Source organism: Choloepus didactylus, chromosome 5 (assembly GCF_015220235.1).
Source record: "Choloepus didactylus isolate mChoDid1 chromosome 5, mChoDid1.pri, whole genome shotgun sequence".
Classification (NCBI taxonomy): domain Eukaryota; kingdom Metazoa; phylum Chordata; class Mammalia; order Pilosa; family Megalonychidae; genus Choloepus; species Choloepus didactylus.
In genome coordinates, this window is record NC_051311.1 from 3191251 (window position 1) to 3214738 (window position 23488).

Sequence of the window (23488 nt, forward strand, 5' to 3'; positions counted from 1 at the left end):
AGGTATTGCCGAGTGTGACGTTTCAAAACTCTGGTCTCTTTGGTTGACTTTCGGGTTATGATCTGTCTAGTGTGTGGAACAGTTTTCTTCTTTAGCTCATTGTCATTTTTACATGTGCATTTATGGCTGTGATTCAAAAGGTGGCTCACTCAGTCCCTTCCAGCAGTGCCCTGGGCTTCTCTTCTACGCTTTGAGGAAGAGGCACACGGCCCAAGCACCAGTCCAGTGCTCCTGCTACAGGTGCTGGGAGAAACATCCTCACCTGTGCCTTCCGGAGAGAGCTGCTCTCCGGTGACTTGTACCTAACGATGACCCTATTCCTGCCCCCCCAGCGCACACGGCTTGGCCCTCCCTTAGGAATGAACTTGAAACATCTGAAGACGATCGTGTGGTTTCTCTTAAGTTATTTCTCTTCCTAAACCTTTTAAATTTTTCTGAGACAGACACTTGGGTGGCTTGATCATCTGACTGTTCTCCTGTTCTCCTCCTTCCGAGGTGAATTGGGTGCTCAATGTTCTTTCCAAGTGGGGCACTCAGAACCGAACACTATTCTCAAACCACTGTCAGACTGGGAGCGGGGTTATGCCACCTGTGTGTGAAGCAAGGGATGGAGTGATCTTTTCCTGGATGCCTCATCACACTTTCAACTATACATTTTCATAACACAAAGACCCGTGAGTTTTACACAAGTGTCGCCACGAGGCTGATCCATGTCTCTGCATGGCGGGTTGTGGGGTTTGAGATTTGAACCCCAGCTCCACCACTTACTAGTTGTACTAATTGTGGGGCTAGAAAATAGGATAAAAATGTTGTCTTCTTCACTGGATCCTGTGAGTTTGCAGTGAGTAAATTATGTAAGGGATACTGTAGGAGCTCAATAAGTATCAGCGTTGACTATATTTTAGCTCCCTTTATTATTTTTCAAAATGAAAATCACCTTTTATTATCAAAATGATACATGTTCATTACTGTAAAAATCAATCTATAGTGAAAGGAATAAATAAAAAAAGTATCATTAATCTTCCAAAGATTACCACTGTCAGGACATTACCATCTTCTGGACATCTCTGTTACACACCCCTTTGTGCAACTTTATAAAATCAGCTACTTCACGTGCACGTGGGCAGCTTTCCTTTCAGTTTTTACTGATCTTATCAGGGCCAGCATACTTTTTCTGCAAAGGGCCAGAAATGTTTCATTTGTTTAGTAAATATTTTCTTTAGGCTTGGAGACTCATGCAGTCCACGTTACATAGTCTTCTTTGTTTTATTTTTTGTTTGTTTGCTTCACAACACTTTTATCTCACAGGCTATACAAAAAGAGGCCATGGGCCAAATTTGGCCTGTAGGCTATAATTTGGCAACCCCTCATCTATAGCCTGATTTTCAATAACTAAATTGTCTGTCAAAATTTATTAAACCCTTCCACTTTGTACATTTTCCCTTATTTTGAGAATCCCTAGGATGAAAATTTTATACAAAGTTTTTCAAACTATTTTGCTCTCTCCCTAGGGAAAATCTTAGAAGTGGAATTTTCAGTAAAATTTTTTATACATATTCAAAATAATATCTTTTAATTTTTAGTTTTTATTTATTCTATATAAATTTTGTATATTAGACCACATAAATATGCATGTATTTATATATTCTTTATTATTGAATTATTTTTTACTTATTTGGGTGTATTTTTATTTTTTGAAATTGTTTCAAAGCTTAAGCAAGCACTGAACTCTAAATAACTTAAGTAACGTCAAACAAACACTTTGCCATCTAAATCCCAGTAACATCTGTGGTTATGGAAAGACTAACTAAGCTAAGGCTGTATCCTTTCCTGATGGCACACAGACTTTCCTGAACTCTTCTAAAGTACCGCCTGGGTGGAGACCAAGTCCTGGCCTGCGGCTGCAACATCCCTATTGCACACGGCTGTGAGAACTTTCTCTGGGGATGCATGGAGCGTTGTGCCAATTTGGGTATATTATGTCCCCACAATGCCATGTTCTTTAATGCAGCCTTGTGGGGGCAGATGTATTAGTGTTGATTAGTTTGGAACCTTTGGATTAGGTTGTTTCCACGGAGAAGTGACTCACCCAAATGTGGGTAATACCTTTGATTAGATTATTTCCATGGAGGTGTGGCCCTGCCCACTCAGCGTGTATACTTTAAAAAGAGCCACACAGGCCCAGACGCTTGCTGCAGCTTAAGGAGACATTTTGAAGATGGCCGTTGGAAGCTGATACTGACGTTTCGGAGAAGACATTTTGAAACACAACCTGGGAGCAAGCAAACACCAGCCACGTGCCTTCCCAGCTAACAGAAGTTTTCCGGACGCCATTGGCCATCCTCCAGTGAAGGTACCCAATTGTTAATGCGTTACCTTGGACATTTTATGGCCTTAAGATTGTAATTCTGTAACCAAATAAGCCCCCTTTATAAAAGCCAATCCATTTCTGGTGTTTTGCATAATGGGTAGCATTAGCAAACTGGAACAGGGGTCTCATTTGTGCTTCATTGGTGTATTAGTTACGGTTCTCTAGGGAAACAGAATCAACAAGAGATATCTATAAATATAAGATTTATAAAAGTGTCTCATGCAACTGTGGGGATGCATGAGTCCAAATTCTGTAGGGCAGGCAGCAGACTGGAACTCCAGTGAAGATGTTCGATGAACAACTCAGGCAGTGAACTGGCAACTTCGATGAACCTGTTCAATGAACTCCTCAGGAAATGAACTGGCAACTTTGATGAACTCCTCAGGAAATGCTTCACTGGTCAGTCAAAGAAGAAGTGAAAGTCCTCTATCTGTCTCGCTTAAAAGTCTTCAAGATTAAATCCAGCCAACTGCATTCTCTCATTGTGGAAGACATGCCCTTTGTTGACATCATCAGTCACAGCTGCAGTCAATTGACTGATTTAATAAACCAGCCTTCTGCTTTATTAACCAGCCACAAATATTCTTGCAGTAATGGTTAGGCCAGTGCTTGCTTGACCAGGCAGCTGAACACCATCACCTGGCCAAGTTGACACATGAACTTAACTGTCACAGTTGGGCACTGGGGATGTGTGGTAGTCTCATACCTGTCCTCAGATCTAGAGGGGTGCAGAGCAGTCAGCCATTCCCACACAGTCTGATAATTAGCAAGGAAGTCCCCACACGGCATGGTTTCCTTAGGGCGCAACCAGATCCCAGCACCTTCTAGCATCAGAACCTGCAGAACTGTGCAGAGAGACTGTCCATCAGGGGTCACAGAGGCACTGAATTGAGAGGCCAGGAATCTACCTACTTCTATGCACACGCCCGCGTGTGGAAGTTTATTATAAGGAACAAGCACACATGACTTCAGGGGCCGGCTGGTTAAAATCCACAGGGGAAGCAGCAGGCTGGACGCCCAGAAAGGAGAGCAGAATTTCTCCTTCCTCCAGTTGATTGGAGATGGCCCACCCACCTTGCGGAGGGTACTCTCCTTACCTAAAGTCAGCTGATTGTAGATGCTGACCCCATGTGTGCAATCCCTCCACAGAACATCTAGACTGGGGTTTGCTTAAATAACCAGGGACTCAAAGGACTGTGGGGCTCATTGATGTCTGGGAGGTGTGGGCTCGTTTGGAGGCCCTAGTTACGCTGCTGCCTTCTGCCAACCTCACGAAGTTGATGGGAGCCTCAGACTTATGAAGCTTGGAGAGAAAACCAAAATACAGATGGAATGATCTATTTTATTTAAATAAGCTCACAGCAATAGTGGTTCTGGTGTCTAAGATCAGAGTATACATTTTCTGTTTAGAGGTGAGCATGTGGGAAGAGACAAGAAAACTAGGACATTTTGGAATTAAAAGATGTGTTCACAGTCATATTTCCAGAACATTTCAAAAGCATCATGTTTTTATGAAGCTCTGTGGTTCTTTTCTCTTGCTTTGGCAAGGGCCTTGTTCAAATCGCTGGCAGTTTTGTGTACAGGGTATTGTTTGTGTTCCTCCGTGGCATGAACTCTTTCAATGGTTTTTGAAAATATTGCTCTGGGCATATTGTTATAAAGAACATGTCAGCATCCGTATCAGAAGGACAGAGTGAGTCCTGGACTTAAACACGTGGGCTTGCGGGGGCCCTAGGGGGAGAGAGGCAGACTTCCTTCCTGTGCTCTACTTCAGTCTTCAAGACGATTCATCACCTGAATATAAACCTGAGGCTATTTAAGTGTCGCCCCAAGCCTGAACCCAGATTCTCAGGACTGATTCTGGCTCTCCTTGTCGCTATGATTGCCATTTGTTTAGATTAGGTTTCATATTGTGCTTTTAATTGCATCATGTCATATACAATTTTAAACTTACTGCCTCTCCTTATTTTAAGAAATATACTTACTAATATTCAATAAATCTCCCCCAAATCACTCAAGTTAAGTGAAAATACCCAGAAGCCCATAATTTTGGGGCCATTTGGAAAGACAGATGAGTGGATCTCACCTTCTGCTGAGGGAACGGTTCTTTCTACGGTCACTGGTGCCCTTCCAAATGAAGTATCCCTTGTGTTTTCGAGAGTTCCAGACATTTTCCAAACAGATCAACTCCATTAAATTGCGTCTGTTACACCATAAATTGGTGTGAAGCTTGTGCTACTCCCACGGGGCTGGGGCTGTGTTGTAATCACCTCCATGTGCCCAGCACCAAGGTGGGCGATTGGCAAACAGCAGGTAATCGATGATCGCTGAGTGGAAGGAGAGAAGTGCCCTCGAGGCTGCACGTGTGATTTAAGCACAAACATGAAATAATTGAGAGAAGACTGGAGTGAGAGTCTTTAAATTATCTAGAACATTTTTGTGAAGACTTTGTAAACTTACATGGATTTCACTTCAAACGTGATTCTTTTTTTCAAACAGGGCTTTAGTCTGTGCTGAATTCAAGGATTTCACAGACTGCCAGCTTTCTTGGTATAGATGTTACCGGGGAAAATCTGTCATACTAAAACAGGTAGCATTCCTTCCCTAGGTACCATTTGCACTTTGACACAGAGTTAAACAAATGAGGTAAACGCAAAGGAAATAATAATGTGGACGGTGACCTTACCCCCGTCCGGCTTTCCCCCGTGCCGCTGCGCCGTCTCCCCTGCGGTGGGGGGAAGTGGGAGGCCTCCATCAGGCCCCTCTGCCCTGTCAGCCCCGAGCCTGTGGCTTCACCTGGACACCACACACCTTCCTCTAGCACCTGTGGCCACCAGCCCCTGCAGACTGCTCAGCCTGAGGCCGCAGATCGTGAGTTCTGACCTTCATCCTGCACCTGCTGGCTTGCTTGGGTGCTCTCCCTCCTTCTACCACAGAGTAGCCGTTAACTTCCCACAGAGACGTTGTTCTCCAGCTCGTGCCACATTTGCTTGATTTCAACCAATGCCCGTGGCTGCAATTGGCATCTTCCTCATATGTTCCTGAGATCTTATCTTACCAGAGTTAGCAGCTTATATGAATAATTATGAGGAAAGTCACTGGTTGGATGATAATTCCTAGAAAGTACATCTTTAGGTTCTACAATTACAAAATAAAGCTTTCTTAAAACTGATTAAATCAGGAGTAATTAGAACAGTCATTAAAATATGCATTTTTCTTAAATTCCTTAGATTTGAAATCATCATTGTTCTGGTTTGCTAATGCTGCCCTTTTGCAAAACACCAGAAATGGATCAGCTTTTATAAAGGGGGTTTATTTGGTTATACAGTTACAGTCTTAAATTGTCCAAGGTAATGCATCAACAATCAGGTACCTTCACTGGAGAATGGCTATTGGCATCTGGAAAACCTCTGCTAGCTGGGAAGGCACATGGCTGGTGTTTGCTTGCTCCCAGGTTGCATTTCAAAAATGTCTCTCAGCTCCAGCTAGCTATGAGCAACTTCTGTCTGAGCTTATATTGTGCTCCAGTAAACTAATCAAGGCCCACGCTGAATGGGCAGGGCCACACCTCCATGGAAATCATCCAATCAGAGTTATCACCTACAGTTGGGTGGGTCACATCTCCATGGAAACACTCAATCAAAGAATTACAATCTAATCAACACTAATATGTCTGCCCACACGAGATTGCATCAAAGATCATGGTGTTTTGGGGGACATAATATATCCAAACTGGCACAAACATCTTCTCTTATTCCTTACATTCAAAATCAATATTAAATACAACAAAATTAAAAATATATGTGTATTACTTCAAACATTTTTGATGACTGGGAGAGAAGCTCAACCAAGCACTCACAGGGTATCGCTAAGGTTGGGGGAAGAGCCCGGGGAAAAGCTGGCACTCGGCTCGGCTGAACTCGGGCATTAACCGATGCCAGCAGAAGTGCACCGTCTCCCCCGCTTTCTCAGCTAACCTCTTACTGGTCTTGTTCTCAGGGAGATTCACCCCAAATGGTGCCAGAGGTGGCACCAGGAGATGTGACTCACGTCTCCATGGCTTGCCCCATCAGCGGAAGCAAGCGCCCCGTTTCTGAGCATTTCTGGCATCTGGGGGTTGCTCACTCCTTGGCCCTGTGGGGCCCCATCTTTGTCCCCAAGCCCACCCACCACTGTGGCCAGGAGGATGGGGGGGGTCTTGCAGTCTTGGGCCCGGGGCCAGCACCTCCGGCTCCTCTTCAAACCCAGGGGCTGCTACCAGTCTGGGAGGTTCTCAAAGAAAAAGTCAACTTGTGTCACCCAAAGGGGAGGAACAGGTGCTGGGTGGGCGAACACTCAGACCAACAGCCAAACCCACTGTGCACTGGAGGCAGTTATTTCTACAATACAGGGATTATTCATCCATGTACAACTTCCACAAGTACTTATCAGGCTCCAATATGTGGCGAAGGCTCTCCCTAGTGACGGGGATAGGTGGCGATTGGGAAGGGGCTGACAGTGACGCTAACCCCCAGCCCCTAAGCCAGCTGCTGCCACGGAAACAAGGAACTAGGGGGGTGCAGGGGGGGTCAGGGGCAGTTTTCAGAGGAGGTTATGAGGATGTTGAGTCTTGAGGGCTGCACAGAGGTTTCTCAGGCAGACAACTAGAGGAAGGAAACGGCATCTGCTGGGTTAAAATGCTCCAATTTTCTCCAAGTGACCCCCAAGCAGTTTAGTAGTAATTACGATATTGCCCCCAAATAAATTCCTTCCTCTGTATCCTTAGTTACTTAGAGGCAAGTTGTGCCAGTTTGTATATTTATGTCCCCCAGCAAAAGCCATGTTCTTTAATGCCTTCTTGTGGGGGCAGACTTATTACTGTGGATTGGGTTGGAACCTATTGGTTTAGTGTCCATGGAGATGTGCCCCACCCAACTGTAGGTGATGACTCTGGATAATTTTCATGGAAGCGTGGCCCTGCCACACCTTGATTAGTTTGCTAGAGCCATATATAAGAGCTTAACAGAAGGAGCTCAGAGTTTCAGCCAAGAGAGAGCAACTAAGAGTGACATTTTGGAGAAGCTTCAGCAGAGACACATTTTGAAGATGGCAGTTGAAGGCTGACACTTTGGAGAAAGCCATTTTGAAATGCAACTTGGGAGCAAGCAACCAGCCATGTACCTTCCCAGCTAACAGAGGTTTTCCGGACACCATTGGCCATTCTCCAGTGAAGGTACCCGATTGCTGATGCATTACCTTGGACACTTTATGGCCTTAAGACTGTAAATGTGTAACCAAATAAACCCCCTTTATAAAAGCTGATCCATTTCTGGTGTTTTGCATTCTGGCAGCATTAGCAAATTGGAACATAAGTCAACTTTCAAATTCATTATCGCTGTTTTTTCCTTTTTTTTTTTTTTTTTAAATAAAGTGTTAGCTTCATCAGCTCCCAAATTCTCTCTCTCTGGCACCCTAAATGAGTAAGTGGCTCACAGGGAGGGAGGCGAGAAGGGCCTGCCCGTCCCCTCGGCCCGACACGGCCTCGCTGCTGGCAGCCGTCTGCCCACCTGTGGGGACGGCCTTCCCTTGAGACCACTCAGTGGGCCGGGGTGAGCCCAGCACAGGGTTCCCCACCCCCAGGACGGTTCCGATGTGGCTCCTTGGCTGTCACGAAGAGAAGAGCTGGGCCACTCAATTTCAGAAACTTGGATTAATGAACTGAGCGAGGCCGAGTGGAGGAGGAGAAGGGAGAGCGGGAAGTTCCTGACCCCCATGGAGGGCAGGGAGACCCCCTGGGGGTGAGGCTGAGCCATGGTGGGGCAGCTGAGGCAGCAGGTCCCAGAAAAGGACCCAGAGGAGAAAGAAGTGCCTGCAGGCTGGAGGCACCCCCCTCCCCCAGGAGCCCCTCAGACCTCGTCCTCCCAGCCCCGGGCCACCTACCAGCTTTGCCGGCCCTGCCCCGACCCAGGAGCCCAGCTCCCTGGAGCCAAAGGATCTCTTAGAACACAAGTCGGATTACGAGCTGCTGCTGCCAGAAACCCTCTGCTGTCTTTCCTTTGCTCACATTGCAGTGAAGCCCCTCCATGGTGGGCTCCTCCCAGCCTCTCCACCCCCACCTGCCCCCTCCCCACTGCTGCCCACACAAGCCCACCTGCCCGCCCAGCATCCCGGGGCCACCCCTGCTCCCACCGGGGCCGCTGCTGGCTGCTCTCCTGCCAGAGGCACCTTCTCCCACGGCCCAGGCCGGCCTCCGGGTCCCCAAGCCTCAGCGCCACGCGGCCTTCTCAGGACCACCCCATCCACCCTTCCAGAGCGGCCACCCGTCCACCCGTCCACCCGTCCCGAGCGGCCACCGCAAGCCAGCTCTGCCCCAGGTCCTGCTTTATTCATGGGACTTGTCACTCTCTGACATGCTCATGCTTCTCCTTCCCCTCTCTCTCCCTCCTCCCTCCCTCCCTCCCTCCCTTCTTTCCTCCCGTCTCTACTGTCCCTACTTCTTTTCTCTCATAACTTTCTTCCTTCTTTCCTTCTCTCTTTCTTTTTCTTCATTCTCTCTTTTTCCCTCCCTCTCTTCCTTCCTTCCTTTCTTCCCTGTATAAATTAAATTCCTCTATTGAAATATAATAAGTTCCTGGAAATCAATTAAAAACTGATTGAATGAATAGTTTCAATCTTGATGCACGTGTCCAACGCATCCTCCCCCCGTCCCCATCTTTGGAGGCAGCTGTTTCCAGCAACCAAGGAATGGAGACTGAAAGGCTCCTGTGTTACTGGTGTTGTGAGCAGTTTCTTCATCCAGACTTCAATGTTGACTAAGCCTGGTTTTAGGTGTAATCCCTCTTGTAGAAAATTATTTCCACCAAATAACTGGAAATCCTTTCCTTATCCACTTGTTTGAAATTCAATCCATTTAAAAATATTCTTTATCTACCAAGCTTTTCAATATAACACAAATTCTCTGGGAGAGCTTTTTTTTTCTCTCAGTGTGGCTAAATCAGAGGGTGAATCTCTTAGAGTTTAGGAGACATCAGAAACAGAGTGTGAAGTTGAGGTGAAGAGGGTTACAGAGTTGACTTCTGAGGGTGGAGGGCTGGGGGGCTGCAGAGGTCTTAGATGGTGTCTCTGGGCGCAGCACGGGGAGGGGAAGAAGGAGGAGAAGGCCCACCTGCCCAGTTCTGAACCCAGCTGACCCCCTTACACTCACGTTTACACCTGTTTTGTTCTGGGTCATGAGAGAGATGGAAGGGGTTGGCCAAGAAGGGGAGCTCAGAAACGTATGAGACTGGATTTGCGTTTAAAGCAGTGCAGTTTCTCTTTCCTTTTGTTCTCTGTTTGTCCACAGATGGACAGAGCCTGTTAGACCCCTCCTCTGGCCTCAGGGCTCCTCCTCAGCTTCTGCCTGAAGTTGGGCACTGCTCAGGCCGGGCCTGGGATTTTTCTGAGGAGCTGGGCAGTCTGGAGTCTTGTGTTGCTGGGAGTCTTCTCTCTTACCGGAGAGGAAAGAAGTCAAACATGGAACGTCCTCTGTGTGAAGAGGCTGAAAATTCTTCTGTGTGCTGCAGATATCTTGAAGGGAGAAACTCTAATGTTCATGTTGGAGGGCTGCCCTCCCTTACCCTCTCCTCATTTCTGCACAGTTTGCTCTCTATCAAGCTGTATTTCTTAGGGCAGAAACCAGTAATAACAAGCAGGCACCTCCTGTGGAGAAAACCCACAGAACCCAGCAGTTTGAGGGATTGTACAATTCTGATGACTCCAGAGCCTCGGGGTGGCTGCTCTCCAAGCTGGGTGGGATCACCAAGGTCGTGGCTAAGTCTTGGGGGAGCAAAGCTGCCAGCGAACACTCTCAAGACTTAGAGGCAAAAGTCATACATTTGGCTTGGAAAAAGCTAGTGGCTCTTATAACACAAAACCGTTTCTCCATAGTGGTTTTATTAGCTCAGATGGCTCCTGGAAAACTCCCTGTGCTACAGCCCTGGACTCTTGCTGTCCTATCTCCCTCCAGCTACCCCCCCCCCGGCCCTAGATGCTCCTCCTCCTTCTCTAGTCCCCCCACCCCATGTTATCCCACCCCCCAAATCTGTTGCACATCTAATCCCATTTTGGTGTCTGTTTCTGGAGAACATGAATGTCCAAGTGGAATTGCCTTTGGGTGTCTCTAGCCCTGAACCCCACTGAGCTCCCCTTGCTACAAGACCCTGGATGCCAGCAGCCTTTCTTCAGAGAAGGTATCTCTTGCTGATGCCTTAATTTAGACATTTTCTCAGCCTTAGAATTGTAACTTATAGCTTAATAAAACCCCATTGTTAAAAGCCAGCCCATTTCTAGTAAAATGCATTTTGGCAGCTTTAGTAAACCAAAACAGAACCCAAGACTCAGGGAGACAGGAATGTTGGAGCGGATGTGTTGGTGTGGCTTGTTCACTCACCTTCTAGTCTGTGTGTACTGAGGTGACCGAAGACCCTGTGTAATAAAACATTTAGGTATATGTTGTTGAGAGTGTCAGCACTTCTGCAGCATGCTGCAGCAGCTAACCAATTAAGACCTGGGATGGAGTGGGAATGATGACATCTGTGATGGTGTGAAGCCATCTGTACCCCAGAAAAGATCATGTTCTTAAATGTAATCCATTCTTGTGGATGTAGATCTACTGTGGGTGGGACCTTTTGATCAGGTTACTTCAGTTGAGGTGTGGAGTCCTTTGTAAGAGGAGCTCAGAGAGAAAAGCCAGAGAAGCTGAGAGAGGACATAGAAAACAGAGAGAAATGACAGAAACAGAGAGGAAGCCACTGAAGCCAGAAGCTGGAAGCAACAAAACCCGGCAGAGAAGGGAGAGACCAGCAGACACTGCCGTGTAACTGGCCATGTGACAGAGGAGCTGAGCATCGTCGGTAGCCAGTCTTTTGGGAGATGCCTTAATTTGGACATTTTCATGGCCTCAGAACTGTAAACTTGTAAGGTAATAAATCCTCATTGCAAAAGCCAACCTGTTTCTGGAATACTGCATTTCAGCATTTTTAGCAAACTAAAGCAACATCTCAAAATGATGCTGGCCCCGTAGCAAAATTAACCTGTCAGAGGCCAGGTGAGCATGATTAGCATCATATCCCATAACAGTCAGTAGAATCAGATACCCCAGTGGTCTATGGTGGTGGCTAATGGGTCTTGTGTTCCATAGGAATAGAATAGATGGGAAACTCACTAAGATCCTACTTGGTTTGATATAAAATCAACAACAAAATAAACCCTCTGGGCCTAGTTCCTGAGGCTTTGGTGGTAATGGGTCACTGGAGAATGGGAAATACTCAGACCTCCCATGGATAATTAGACGCTGGTTCGCAGCTGATGTGAATTCCTGGTTTACCCAGAAACCACCGTGGATGGGTCAGAGATGGCACTTGGGAAGGTTAGACGATGACTGACTTTAGGTCCCAGTGCATCTCACAGTGGGATGGAGGATTTTGTACAACTGCCTTGCAGTTATTTCTCCACTTCTTGAATGTGAGGTTGGGATGGATCCACCCTGTAACTGGCCATATCTACTACACATTGACTTCTGAAACATCAAATGAGGTTTATTATAGGAAGGATAATTAAAGGGAAGCCCCACCCTGGGGAATTGCAGATTAGCACAGATTCCTTTTGCATCCACTTGCACTTGCATTTTTGTCTTTTGCAGAAGGTGGCTGGGTCTTAGGAAATGATCAAAGATTATTGGAGATGTAATCTGGTTGTGACTCTGATGCTGCTCTTCCAGGTGAAGCATCTCACCATGGCCTCATTTGTGCAGCTATCAGAGTGGAAAATATTTTGCCTCTCTTTATCCCAGTAAGCAGAGCATGCTAGAATGTTGTGTTCTCACAAGGGGAATAACAACATCCTTCAGTCTCTACTCCAAGTCAGTGTGGTCTGAGGATACCTTAGTTGTCTCACCATTCTGCAGGGAGGGCGTCACACTCATCCACTGACATGATCCCAACAGCGACTGGTAAGAAGTAAGTCACAAGAACCTAAATACCTTGGTGTGATAAACCCATGAATATGTAGGGTTCTGATACCTCAAAAAATTACTGGGGATGAGGCTAGCTCTCAAAGTGAGAGAAAACTTGCAGCATCTTGCACCTTATACCTCTAAGAAAAGGGTAGAAGACTTGGTTGGCCTATTTGAGATTTGGAGGCAAACTTTATAGCAAGGAAAACATAAGGCTGGGGGTAACCTAATACAAGATTAGTTTCTTGAGCCTGTCAAGGCTGCAGTGCAATCAACTCCTCCGCTTGGTCTCCATGGGCCAGCACCAAAGGAAGCACTTATAGAAGCAAATTAAGATGCACTGGGCACGGATTTGTGGATGGTTAGTGTGCTCTGTGACTCTGTAAGAGAATCTTACTGTAGGCCCCTGGATTTTGGAGCAAAGCCAGGAAACAGCTATTCTCCCCTTGAGAAATAGCTCTTGGGCCCAGAGAGAGACCACGCTCCTGGCGATGGGACACCAGTGACATTGCAACTTGAGCTGCCCCAAATAGAGCGTGCAAAGCTCCACCCTCACCAGTGGAAGCCTTATTACAAGACCAGCCTTGGGCAAGTCGTGACGTCTCAGATAAACTCAAGGGGTGATGGTTCACACTTGCAGAACACTGCCAACAATGTACTATCATTTAGAAATGTATTTTAAAAATTCTTTACCATTTATGCTTTCAAATTTCTTCATTTTCTGACTTTGAACTGAGTAGCACTGTCATCAGAGAAAGCAGTCTTTGTGACCCTGAGTCTGAAATACGTCAAAACTAGCTTTAGGAACTAGTGTTTTTCCCCCATATACTCTTATGGGGTGGAGAGTGTGTTGGAAATAAAACTCTCAGTTTTTAACTGTCTGAAAATTTCTTTATTTTGTTTCCATTCTTGAATAATCATTTAGGTGACCAACCAGTCAAAGTCCAACTATTCGTTTTTATCATCTCTATGGAAACACTATTCTACTATCTTTTTGCAAACATTGCTGCTGTTGAGATGTCAAATGCCAGTCCAAATAATACTTCCTTGCAGGCAACTGGTAATCTCTTCTGGTCCTCTAGTTTCTTTAACAAACATCTTTTTGTATTTGAAAGTCAGTGCTTTTTAACTACCAGGTATCTAGCTGAAGATTTCTTGTTACTTATCTTGTACCCTGAGAGAGTTTGTGTCTTCCATCGTTTCTGGAAAATTTTCAGCCATTTGTGTTTCAAATATTGCCTCTCCCCTATTTTCATCTTCCCTGTAGTATTAGTCATATGTTGAAACTTATTCTATATTCCAGGTTTCTTAAACATTTTTATTCATATTTCCCATAACTCTCTGTGCCGCATTTGTATAATTTATTTGTCTCTCTTTTTGTTATTAAGTTCTTTATTAATCTCTGTTTTCCCCCTTGTTCTAGTTTATTAATGCTGCCTTTTCGCAAAACACCAGAATTGGATCAGCTTTTATAAAAGGGGTTTATTTGGTTACAAAGTTACAGTCTTAAGGCCATAAAGTGTCCCAGGTAAGTCATCAACAATCGGGTACCTTCACTGGAGGATGGCCAATGGTGTCCAGAAAACCTCTGTTAGCTGGGAAGGCACATGGCTGGCATCTGCTCCAAGTTCTGGTTTCAAAATGGTTTTCTCCCAGGACGTTCCTCTCTAGGCTGCAGTTCCTCAAAAATGTCACTCTGAGTTGCTCTTGAGGCATTTGTCCTCTCTTAGCTTCTCCAGAGCAAGAGTCTGCTTTCAACAGCCATCTTCAAACTGTCTCTCACCTGCAGCTCTTCTCTCAGCTCCTGTGCATTCTTCGAAGTGTCCCTCTTGGCTGTAGCAAGCTTGTTCCTGTCTGAGCTTATATAGTGCTCTAGTGAACTAATCAAGGCCCATGCTGAATGGGCAGGACCACACCTCCATGGAGATTATCCAATGAAAGATCTCGTCCACAGTTGAGTGATTACATCTCCATTGAAACATCCAATCAAAAGTCTCCAACCTAATCAACACCAATATGTTTCCTGTCCACACAAGACTGCATCAAAGATAATGGCATTTGAGGGGACATAATACTACCAAACCAGCACACCCCTCTTTACAGCCTCTACTGTGTTTTTATTTTAGATGATTACATTTAAAAAAATAGTCTATTCATTTTTGTTGGTCTCTTCTTCCTTGCATTAATTTTTTAAATTTAATCTTTTCAGCATTTGATTCAGAGTTACTTTGTATTCTCCATCACATAATTCTGATATGTAAAATTTGATTGGGCCTTGGTTGTTTGTGCTGACTCATCCACAGGGACCGGTTTCCTTGTGTGCTAATAAGCTTCCCCTGTGAGTTCCTATTTGGGTGATCATAATCTGTGGTTAACCGGAAGTGCCCTGTCAAAGGTGTCAGAATTTCTTCCCAGCAAACTCTTCCTTGGGCCTTATGCAGGGTTATCAGTTCTAAGTCCCCATCTCATGCAGGTCCAGGTATTTTACCCCATCTCTCAGTTCATCTTCCTAAGACCAGGGTCCTCGTTTCCTCTTATCTACAAATATGGCTTTGGTCCTTACTCACCGTTTCTTGTTGCACCTTACATTTTCTTCCAATGATTATTTTTCACTCATTCTGATTTTTTTCTTAGAATATTCTTTCTGAGGGTCTTTTATGCATATACTCTCTGTTCTGTTGGCTCTATATCCTCCCTTTGCACCTTAATTCTTGGTATTTGCTTTACTTTTGCAAGCTCGGTACATTTAAAAGTATCTTATATTCCATCTGACATCTAGCTGTTTTTTATTTAGAGAGTTGAGTTTATTTTTTATAGATAATGTAGTTCACTATTATTACCCAAACTAGAAATATTGCATAGGCATCTTATAAATGTCTTTCTTCTCTGGTTTATAAATTATTTTGAGGTCAGGGACATTGTTTTATTCTTTTATTCTCTTTATTCTCTCTCCTGTCTTCCTTCCTCCCATCCCAAATGTTTAGTATAGAGAAGGTGCTCCATTTTTAAAACATAGAAAACCACTTAAGTGAAGTTGTGTCCTGCCACTTTTGAGCATTTTGAATATTTTGCCTTTGGAAGTCTCGGCAAGGGGCTTTATAATGTCTCACGAGAATGACTGGCAATATAATTTGATTACAATTATATGGGCATATTTTATATCCTGAGTTCACCCCATCACCATTTAATAGTTATGTGACGTGGACAAGCATTCAGCATGTCTGAGTGAAAGGTTTTTAGCTAAGAGCAGGGTGATGGGATGTAAGCAGGTGTTCTGGACATAATGAGACGATGCCTGTGAAGTGTAGTTACAGCCCAGGGCTCTACAAGCCTCCCTTCTCCTCTCCAATAACTGGGTAAAATCAATGCTAGTCACTGTCAGCATCTGTTTATTACTTGCTTTTTTGGGTACATTTCGAGAAAAATTGGTAAAGATATTGTCAGTTGAAAATAATTTTACCTTTTGTCAACAAAACATAAACTTTGTCTTACAAAATGTTATACCGTGATATTATACTGATTTGCTTTGGGTGCTTCCATTCCAGATCAGTGCACGTCGAAATGATGAGTGACACTACAAACAGTACAGCATAATGTTATTTTTAGTAGTTGTTACAGTTAATAAAGTATTTTACCAGCTGTGCCAGTTTGGATGTATTGTGTCCCCCAGAACACCATGTTCTTTGATACAGTTCTTTGGACAGACGTATTAGTGTTGATTAGGTTGGAACCTATTGATTGAGTGTTTCCATGGAGATGTGACTCAATCAACTGTGGGTGAGACCTTTCAATGGATTATTTCCATGGACCTGTTGCCCCACCCATTGAGGGTGGGTCTTTATTGGAACACTGGAGTACTTTAAAAAGAGCCACACAGGCCCAGGCTCAGAGCAACTAAGAGCAACATTTAAAGAGCAGCTGCAGCTAAGAGAGGACAAAATGCCCCAAGAGCAACACCTTGGAGAATGCCATTTTGAAACACAACCTGGGAGCAAGCAGACACCAGACATGTGCCTTCTCAGCTAACAGAGGATTCCCAGATTCCAATGGCCTTTCTCCGGTGAAGGTACCCTTTGTTGATGCCTTACCTTGGACAATTTATGGCCTTAAGACTGTAACTTTGTAACCAAATAAACCCCCTTTATAAGAGCCAATCCATTTCTGGTGTTTTGCAAAAAGGTAGCATTAGCAAACTGGAACACCAGCTGAAACCAGGAAATAAACAGCTATGACAGCTACCAAACGTGATCATTTTTCCAAATGAAAGATAGTTAACAGTTTAAAATGTTATGGGGCCTGAATTCAGAATCAGGAAATAAAAACTGAAATGTCTCTCTGTTTACCTGCCTCTTTTCACTCTTTTGCATCTCCTCTTTCTGTTCTGCCCCCTTTAGTCCACTCTCTTTTTGTCCCCTTCTTTCCCTTTCTCTCTTCTTTCCTTTTTTTCCTTCTTAAAGAGGAAAACCTGAAATGAGCTTTGACATGTGGTTTAATCATTTACTTATTTTGTGTTGGGGGTTGGTGGAGTGCATGGCCAATGTAATAAAGAATTGTAGTTTCAAATCTGAAGAACATTTTAAAATAGCACAAGGTTTAGATATGGAAAAGATTGAAAACAAAAATTTTGTATCTTTTATGTAGTGGCTTTTTTTTTTTTTTTTTTTTTTTTTTTAATTCACATCTCCATTGCCTTTGTTTACAAGTGCCCGGCAAACACTGAGATGATGGGAGCCCCGCGAATTGCATTCGGTTGGCAGTGGTCTGTGGTGCCGTGACCGCCGGGACCTGTGCTCCGTCCACTGCAGACGCATGTGTGACAGCCACAGCCCTGCCTGCCTTTTGCACACGGGGGGAAGCTCCCTTAGAAAAGGGGCCGTGGCCGTGACCCTGTGCTGAGATGGGTGGGAACAGAGGCTGTGTGAGAACCTGGGGGGGAGCAGCTCAGCCTTGGGGAGTCAGCAAGGGTGCCTTGGAGCAAGTCCCCCGAGCTGAGAAATAAGGAGGAGCTACACCAACCCAGGGCTTCGGGTGGGGAAGGGAGCTGGGGGCCGAGTCTAGGGAGAGAACGAGGCCAGGGAGGCTGTGCCTGAGGGCGAAGGGAGGACAGAGCAGGAAGGACCTCAAAAGGCAAGTGGTGTTTGTGGACCACACGAGGGAGAAGACACTGATCCTGAATTAGGGGGAGCGTGTGGGGCGACCACATCCGTGACGAGCTGTGCTGTGCCTGGAGAGCAGAGTGGAGTCATGGAGCTCTGGTTCACCGTGTGGCTGAGGTGAGACGACGCTGTCTTCCACTGGCACCTGGGACACACAAGACGTGGCTGTCGGGTGCTAAGGGTGACAGGAGTCCAGGAGCTGCACATGGGCTCCTGGTTTGGGCAACTGGATGGAAGAAAGTGCCATGGATGGAAACAGAGAATGTAGGGGTAACGGGTGAGGGAAGGTGATCTGTTGAAGTGTCTGTGGGACATTCAAGTATGTGTGTGTGCATGTGTGTGTGTGTGCATACTCAATTGAAATTAAGGGAGTGAAGAGAAAGCCTAGGGGAAAAAACGTAATCTTAGTAACAAGGAGGACTTTACACAGAACTGTAAGAGCTGAGCAAAGAAAGAGAAGTAGAGAAGGTATTATTTAATATTTGTTTGCAAAACAGGTAAGGAGAAGACTATTCTAAACTTGGAATGATGCACAGAACAATGAAATGGCTTGCTGGCTTATGTGGAATGCCCAGTGGTAGGACTAAAACTCTGGATTTTCCCCCAGAACCCTGAGTGCCTACATCTTAGAACTTTGTGTATGTAGTGGGCCTTTTATCAAGGATATGGGGAAAACTTACTTTCCCAACACATTTTTAAAATGCTGAGATGCCTCCTCTCTCCCTGATCTATCATCCTTTTTACTCCATGCTCTCCAATCATGTCTTTGAGTCTCATGGGCTATCTTTGCCACTTGCAGCTCCATTGCAGAAGTTAAAAGAAGGTAGTTGAAAAAGAACTTTAATATGCTTTTAAGAAATGAAATATAAAGAAAAATCTGGATACCAACTTCATAAAATTTCTATAATTATTTAACTTTGCAGAATTTTATAATTATCATGTCAGCGGGATCTGAACTCCAGTATCCTTTACATCCTGAAATCACACATTTCATCCGTGAAAGCAAATTAAGATGAATTAATGGAGACTCAGTGTAATACAGAAGAAGGACCAGTGTGCTCTGGAGGAGGTTATATTTGAATTCCAGTTTCCACCACCAGCTTACTAGATTTCCTCACATAACATCCTTTGGCCCTATTTTGTGATTTGCAAAACGATGACCTCCGATGTTCCTGTAACACTTAAAATCCTATGGTTCTTCATTTATCTGAACAAATAATGTGAGGTTTTATTCAATAGTAAAGGATAAATATTGCATTCTCATGGACTAGTTCTAATAATTGAACTTGAGATGTTTGAATAAGGTTAAGTAACCACCATGTTCTCAATTGCATACATGTGATTAAGCATAGAAATTGACAGAACATTTCTGTTATTTATAACTTTATTGTATTTTCTCCCATTTATGTCCCTGCCATTTGTTTTTTTTTTTTTTAAGTTTTCTTTCAGGAAATAGACCATAAAGGCTTAAATTGTTTAAGTGTGGTATATATGGGGCAATAAATGTCCATGCTTAGCTAGATATGGAAAGAGAGCAATTGCTCAAGTTAAATATTCTCCAGGGACACTGCTGTGGGAGAGCAGATGCGCCACCCTGGGAGCCACTCGTTAGAGGGGGAGTGGAGCACCAGAGCACCCAGCTGCAAGAAGCAGTTCTGGAGACGAAGCCTGGGAGAAAGGAAGGGACTATCTCCAGGTATGGGCGCACCTGCTGCAGCCGCCTGATCCGTGACAGGTGTCTGCAGTGATGCCCACCTGCCCGGCCGGCGCGCCAGGTTTCCTGGTGAGCAGGGCTTGCTACTTCCTCTGGATTTCCTGTGCTTTCATTTCGACACTGGTTCAGCCAGGAGCAGAAGTCTTCCGATGCAGCAGCGGGGTCCTCCTGTCCCCCGACACTGTGTGCGACTTTGAAGATCAATGCGGGGATGGCAGCGATGAGTGGCAGTGTAAGTGGGCCCCCCCCCTGCCTCTGATCAAATGCCCCGAGGGCTTGAAATCGGGGGCCTCAGAGCAGCTGGTGAGCTGTAGCAGAGCCTGGCACTGCGGGTTCCCCATACCGGCCTTTAGTGTGAACCCAAAACCCAGTCACGCTGCTCAGTAAGGACGGGTGGCTGGGGACCCAGTCCCCTCCCCCACAGAGTCAGGCCCCAGCGTGGGTAACAGTTAGGGTGTGGGGTCATCAGAGCATAGGGTCTTCGAAGACTATTAGGACGAGGCCAAAATGAATCAGGGGGGCTTCCTCCCCATGACAGGAGGCCTTAGAGCAGAGGAAATGTGGGTGCAGTCAGGAGAAGTCAGAGAACAGGGGAGAGCGAGCAGCCCCCCTGGGACGGAGGAGGGTGCAAGTCAAGGAAACCCGAGGACTCTGCCCAGCCTGCGCCCCAACGAGCAGCCATGAGGGGACAGTGCAGCTGGTGGAGACCTCGGGGCTGGAGTTCCGGGCTCCACAGGGCACTGCATTTCAGTTGTCTCAACCCACCCCTCTGTGGTATTTGTCTCAGCAGACCCGGCTGATGAAGGCACGGGACTACATGTAAAATTACAATAATCACACAATACCTAGCAGCTCAGATTTTACCCAGATGCCATGAAACAGAATTTCTGTTACTTTGTGGCTGGTTATAGACAAGAAGTGATAAGAAATGAAACTTTACACTTTTTATTAGTGAAGCAAACTTCAAATGAAGCTCCGCCCGGTAGCTTTAAAGTGCTGAAAGCGATGAGCTTAAGTGTGAGTTCAGGTTGGGGATGTTTGGTTTGAATTTTGGTTTGTGCGCGGTGCTGACGGTCCACGTGGCTGACCCGGGCCCGGCTTCCCGGCTTCCAGGGCTGGGGACTATGCACGGGCTTCCGAGCGGGCAGGGCCTGGACTTGGGTCTTGGATGAGCCACCTCCGGCTTAACTCTCCAGTTTAACATAAGAGGCCATAGTGTGAGATCTGCTAACTTCTGCCCGTGGGGAAATGCTGTGTTGCTCTGGAATGATCTGGTGGAAGAGGTCACTGCAGGAAGAGCTGGCTGGAGACGGGTGTTCCCGGCGCTCCGACCGCAGTAAGATGCCGGGAGGAGTTCTGCGCTCGGGAGTGGAGGCCTGTGTGTTGTCGCCCTGATCACCTTGCATAAACAAACGCTGTTTTCATACATTGCAATGCAGGAACTATTGAATCAGCTAATTACTACCCGCTGGCACTCATGCTTTTACATGAGGGCACCTAAACATATATTTTGTTTCTTTATTGTTCTGACACTTAGTTAACATTTATGGAATGTTTCCTTCCTCCTGTTACAATGTTTCTGTGTATCTATTTTGTTATTGTTGGCCTTTCGCTTGCATATTCAGCTGTTCTGCCTTAAAGCAAGGAGAGCAGCTACTGATGCCCGCCGACGGTCCAGCTGGCTGTCCTGCCATCAGGACGCGGTGACAGGTAGGGACAGGGTTCAGCCCAGACACATGGTCATGTGTCCCGACCCCCAGGCGGCTGCTCGGGGCTCGGAGCCCCGGGCTGGTTGGACAGGGCGCTCTGGCCCTCCTAGAGTGGCCAGGGATTCATCAGGACGATGAGAGGACGGGGGGAAAGCCTCCGAGGGGATGGTCTCGCTGCGTGGACAGTTCCCCGAATTCGCAGCCTTGGAGAGACGCCAGGAGCAGGTCCATGGCCAGACGTCCAATTTAATGTTGGGTGGGGGCAGGGGTCACATTTGGCTGTTTTGCTTTTCATTTTCTTTTCTGAGGAGTTGTGTTTGTATTTTATTTAAGATGGTGTGGACCTGTGGATAAAATTGAGGGTCACATTAGAGTATGCGTTTCTTTTGTGCATCCCACTAGGGATGATGCTGGGAAGAGATGACACTGCCCAGTGTTGCTGTCCTGAACTTTGGGTGCTGTCTGTCCAGGCTGCATTTTATAACTGACCTCACAGTGGTGTTAAAATAGTCACATAGCAAAAAAAAAAAAAAAAAAAAAAAATCAGTCTGCTGCCTCCTCATTAAAGCCCAAATGGCGTGACCTTTGAAGGAATAGATGAACACGTTGACTTTTCTTAATGAAATTGGCATAGTAGAAGTTGAATTTTGGATGCAACTTATTCTCTTAATAGATTCTTCTTATCTTACAGGATGGGCCACTTTTTTTAAGACTACTTGACCTGTTCCTTTAACTCATTTTTTTTTTTTTTTTTTTAGAAATTAGCTTAGAAAGACTGAATCTACAATTCTCTCTATATACTATATTAAACATTTATTATATACTGACCAAGAAAATAATTTGTAGAGAAAACAACTGTTTGAGTCTAGTGTTACAAAATTCCATTTATTAGAATTTGTCGACAATCTTAGATAGGCCCAGCCCCAGGAGATACAATTTTGGTACTGAGCTGGGCATTAAAGAAAAAAAAAATCATGTTTCACGTGTTGCATTGCCATCTTCCCTGGTGACTTACAATGACTGGCCACTTTCATTCTCTTTTATTTTAATTTCTTTATTTCTTTTCATACCAGCCATTATACCAAGCACAGTCTATCTTCTCTTCCAGCAATTGCTCAAACTTGTCTGATGTGCAAAGGCTTAATTCCACTTCATTTTTACTTCATAATAACTAGAGTAGTATTACTTTTGTCGCTACCAGTCAGAACCAAATCGACCAGAAGATGGATGTTAAAATGGACCATTAATAAAGTGGTGCAATTTACCCCATGAGATGGATCCCTTCTGCATTTTCAGGTGATTACTTCTGTACACCTGAGGTTAATATTAAATTAGCTATTACATACCTTCGCTTTTAGCACCAAATTTACTGTAATTCAAAAGAGAAAAATACATTCCATCTGACATTTTTCCTCTGTCCAGATGTCATGCTTAACAACTTTTCCATTTGTTCCAGTATTTTGCAAGGAGAGAGGAGTCTATTTTTATATTTATGACCTGATGAAATAAATCAGGGAGTTTTAAGGTTTCACCTAATTTCTTTTGCAACTTTTTTTTTTTAATTTAGAGGCAATTGTTTTTTCAAAGTGTATATATTTTCTATAAATCTAAATATATATGTGAAAGGTGGGGAAATAACCTCAGGGGTGCAATCTCAAAATCTGAGAAATGATAGGCTTTCACCAGATGCACAAAGATCAGCTGCTTTTACAAGTAATTGGTTCAATGAGGTACTTGAAGCTGAAGCATTAGAGCGAAATGTGAGATTTCATGTGCAATATTCACCTCATTTCTGCATTGGATACAAAACATTGTATGTGTGTTATCTTTAAACAACCAATAAAATACTTTAAAATGTCTTGTTCTACCATAGCAACATAATTATGTATCTTTTGAATAAATCTGATAATAAATGTGTAGAACCCAACTGAAGAAAATTAGAAAAAAATTATAGATGTGTTGAAATAAAAACTTATGGCATATTATGCTGCTTAATGGGCTACTTCAATAATGTAAATATATCTATATTTTCACCAAATGGATTGTGAAATTAATTAACAGAACATCTAACCAGGATAATTTTTAGAACTCGATAAAGTGATTTGAAAATACTTCTAGAAAAAATGTGTGAGAATGGCTAGAAAAGGAGAGAATAGCAAAATCAATAAGGAAGAACTTCCATTAATAGGTTTGTAGTAGTGTATCATATAAACTACTCTTAACACTATGAAAGATTACAATTAGAAAATAATATTATGGCAAGGTGTTAGTAATAGAGTGGGACATGGGAATCCTGAAGTTTATGCATGGTTATTCTGTAAACCTGCAACTTCTCTATTAAAAAATTTAAAAATAATATGATAATTAGAAATATTAAGCATATCTATAACACAGCTGACAAATACTTCCAAATCGGTTGGGAAAAACACAGGTAGTTAATTCTAGCTGATCTTTATGCTATGTTTACTATATGCCAAACACCATTAAGCAATTTCCATCCAGTATCTCATTTTTTTTTTTTTGTTTTTTTTTTTTAAATTAAATTCAGTTTTATTGAAATACATTCAC

The 23488-nt window shown here is 44.4% G+C and overlaps 1 protein-coding gene across 1 annotated transcript in view; it reads left to right on the plus strand.

Annotated features, from left to right (window-relative positions):
- The first annotated feature begins 19244 nt into the window (after positions 1–19244).
- MALRD1 (MAM and LDL receptor class A domain containing 1) overlaps positions 19245–23488 on the plus strand; it is a 703831-nt gene continuing 699587 nt past the window's right edge. Inside the window, exon 1 of the mRNA XM_037837380.1 lies at positions 19245–19443. Within this exon, the coding sequence (XP_037693308.1) occupies positions 19245–19443 (199 nt within the window). The remainder of the gene's footprint in view (positions 19444–23488) is intronic.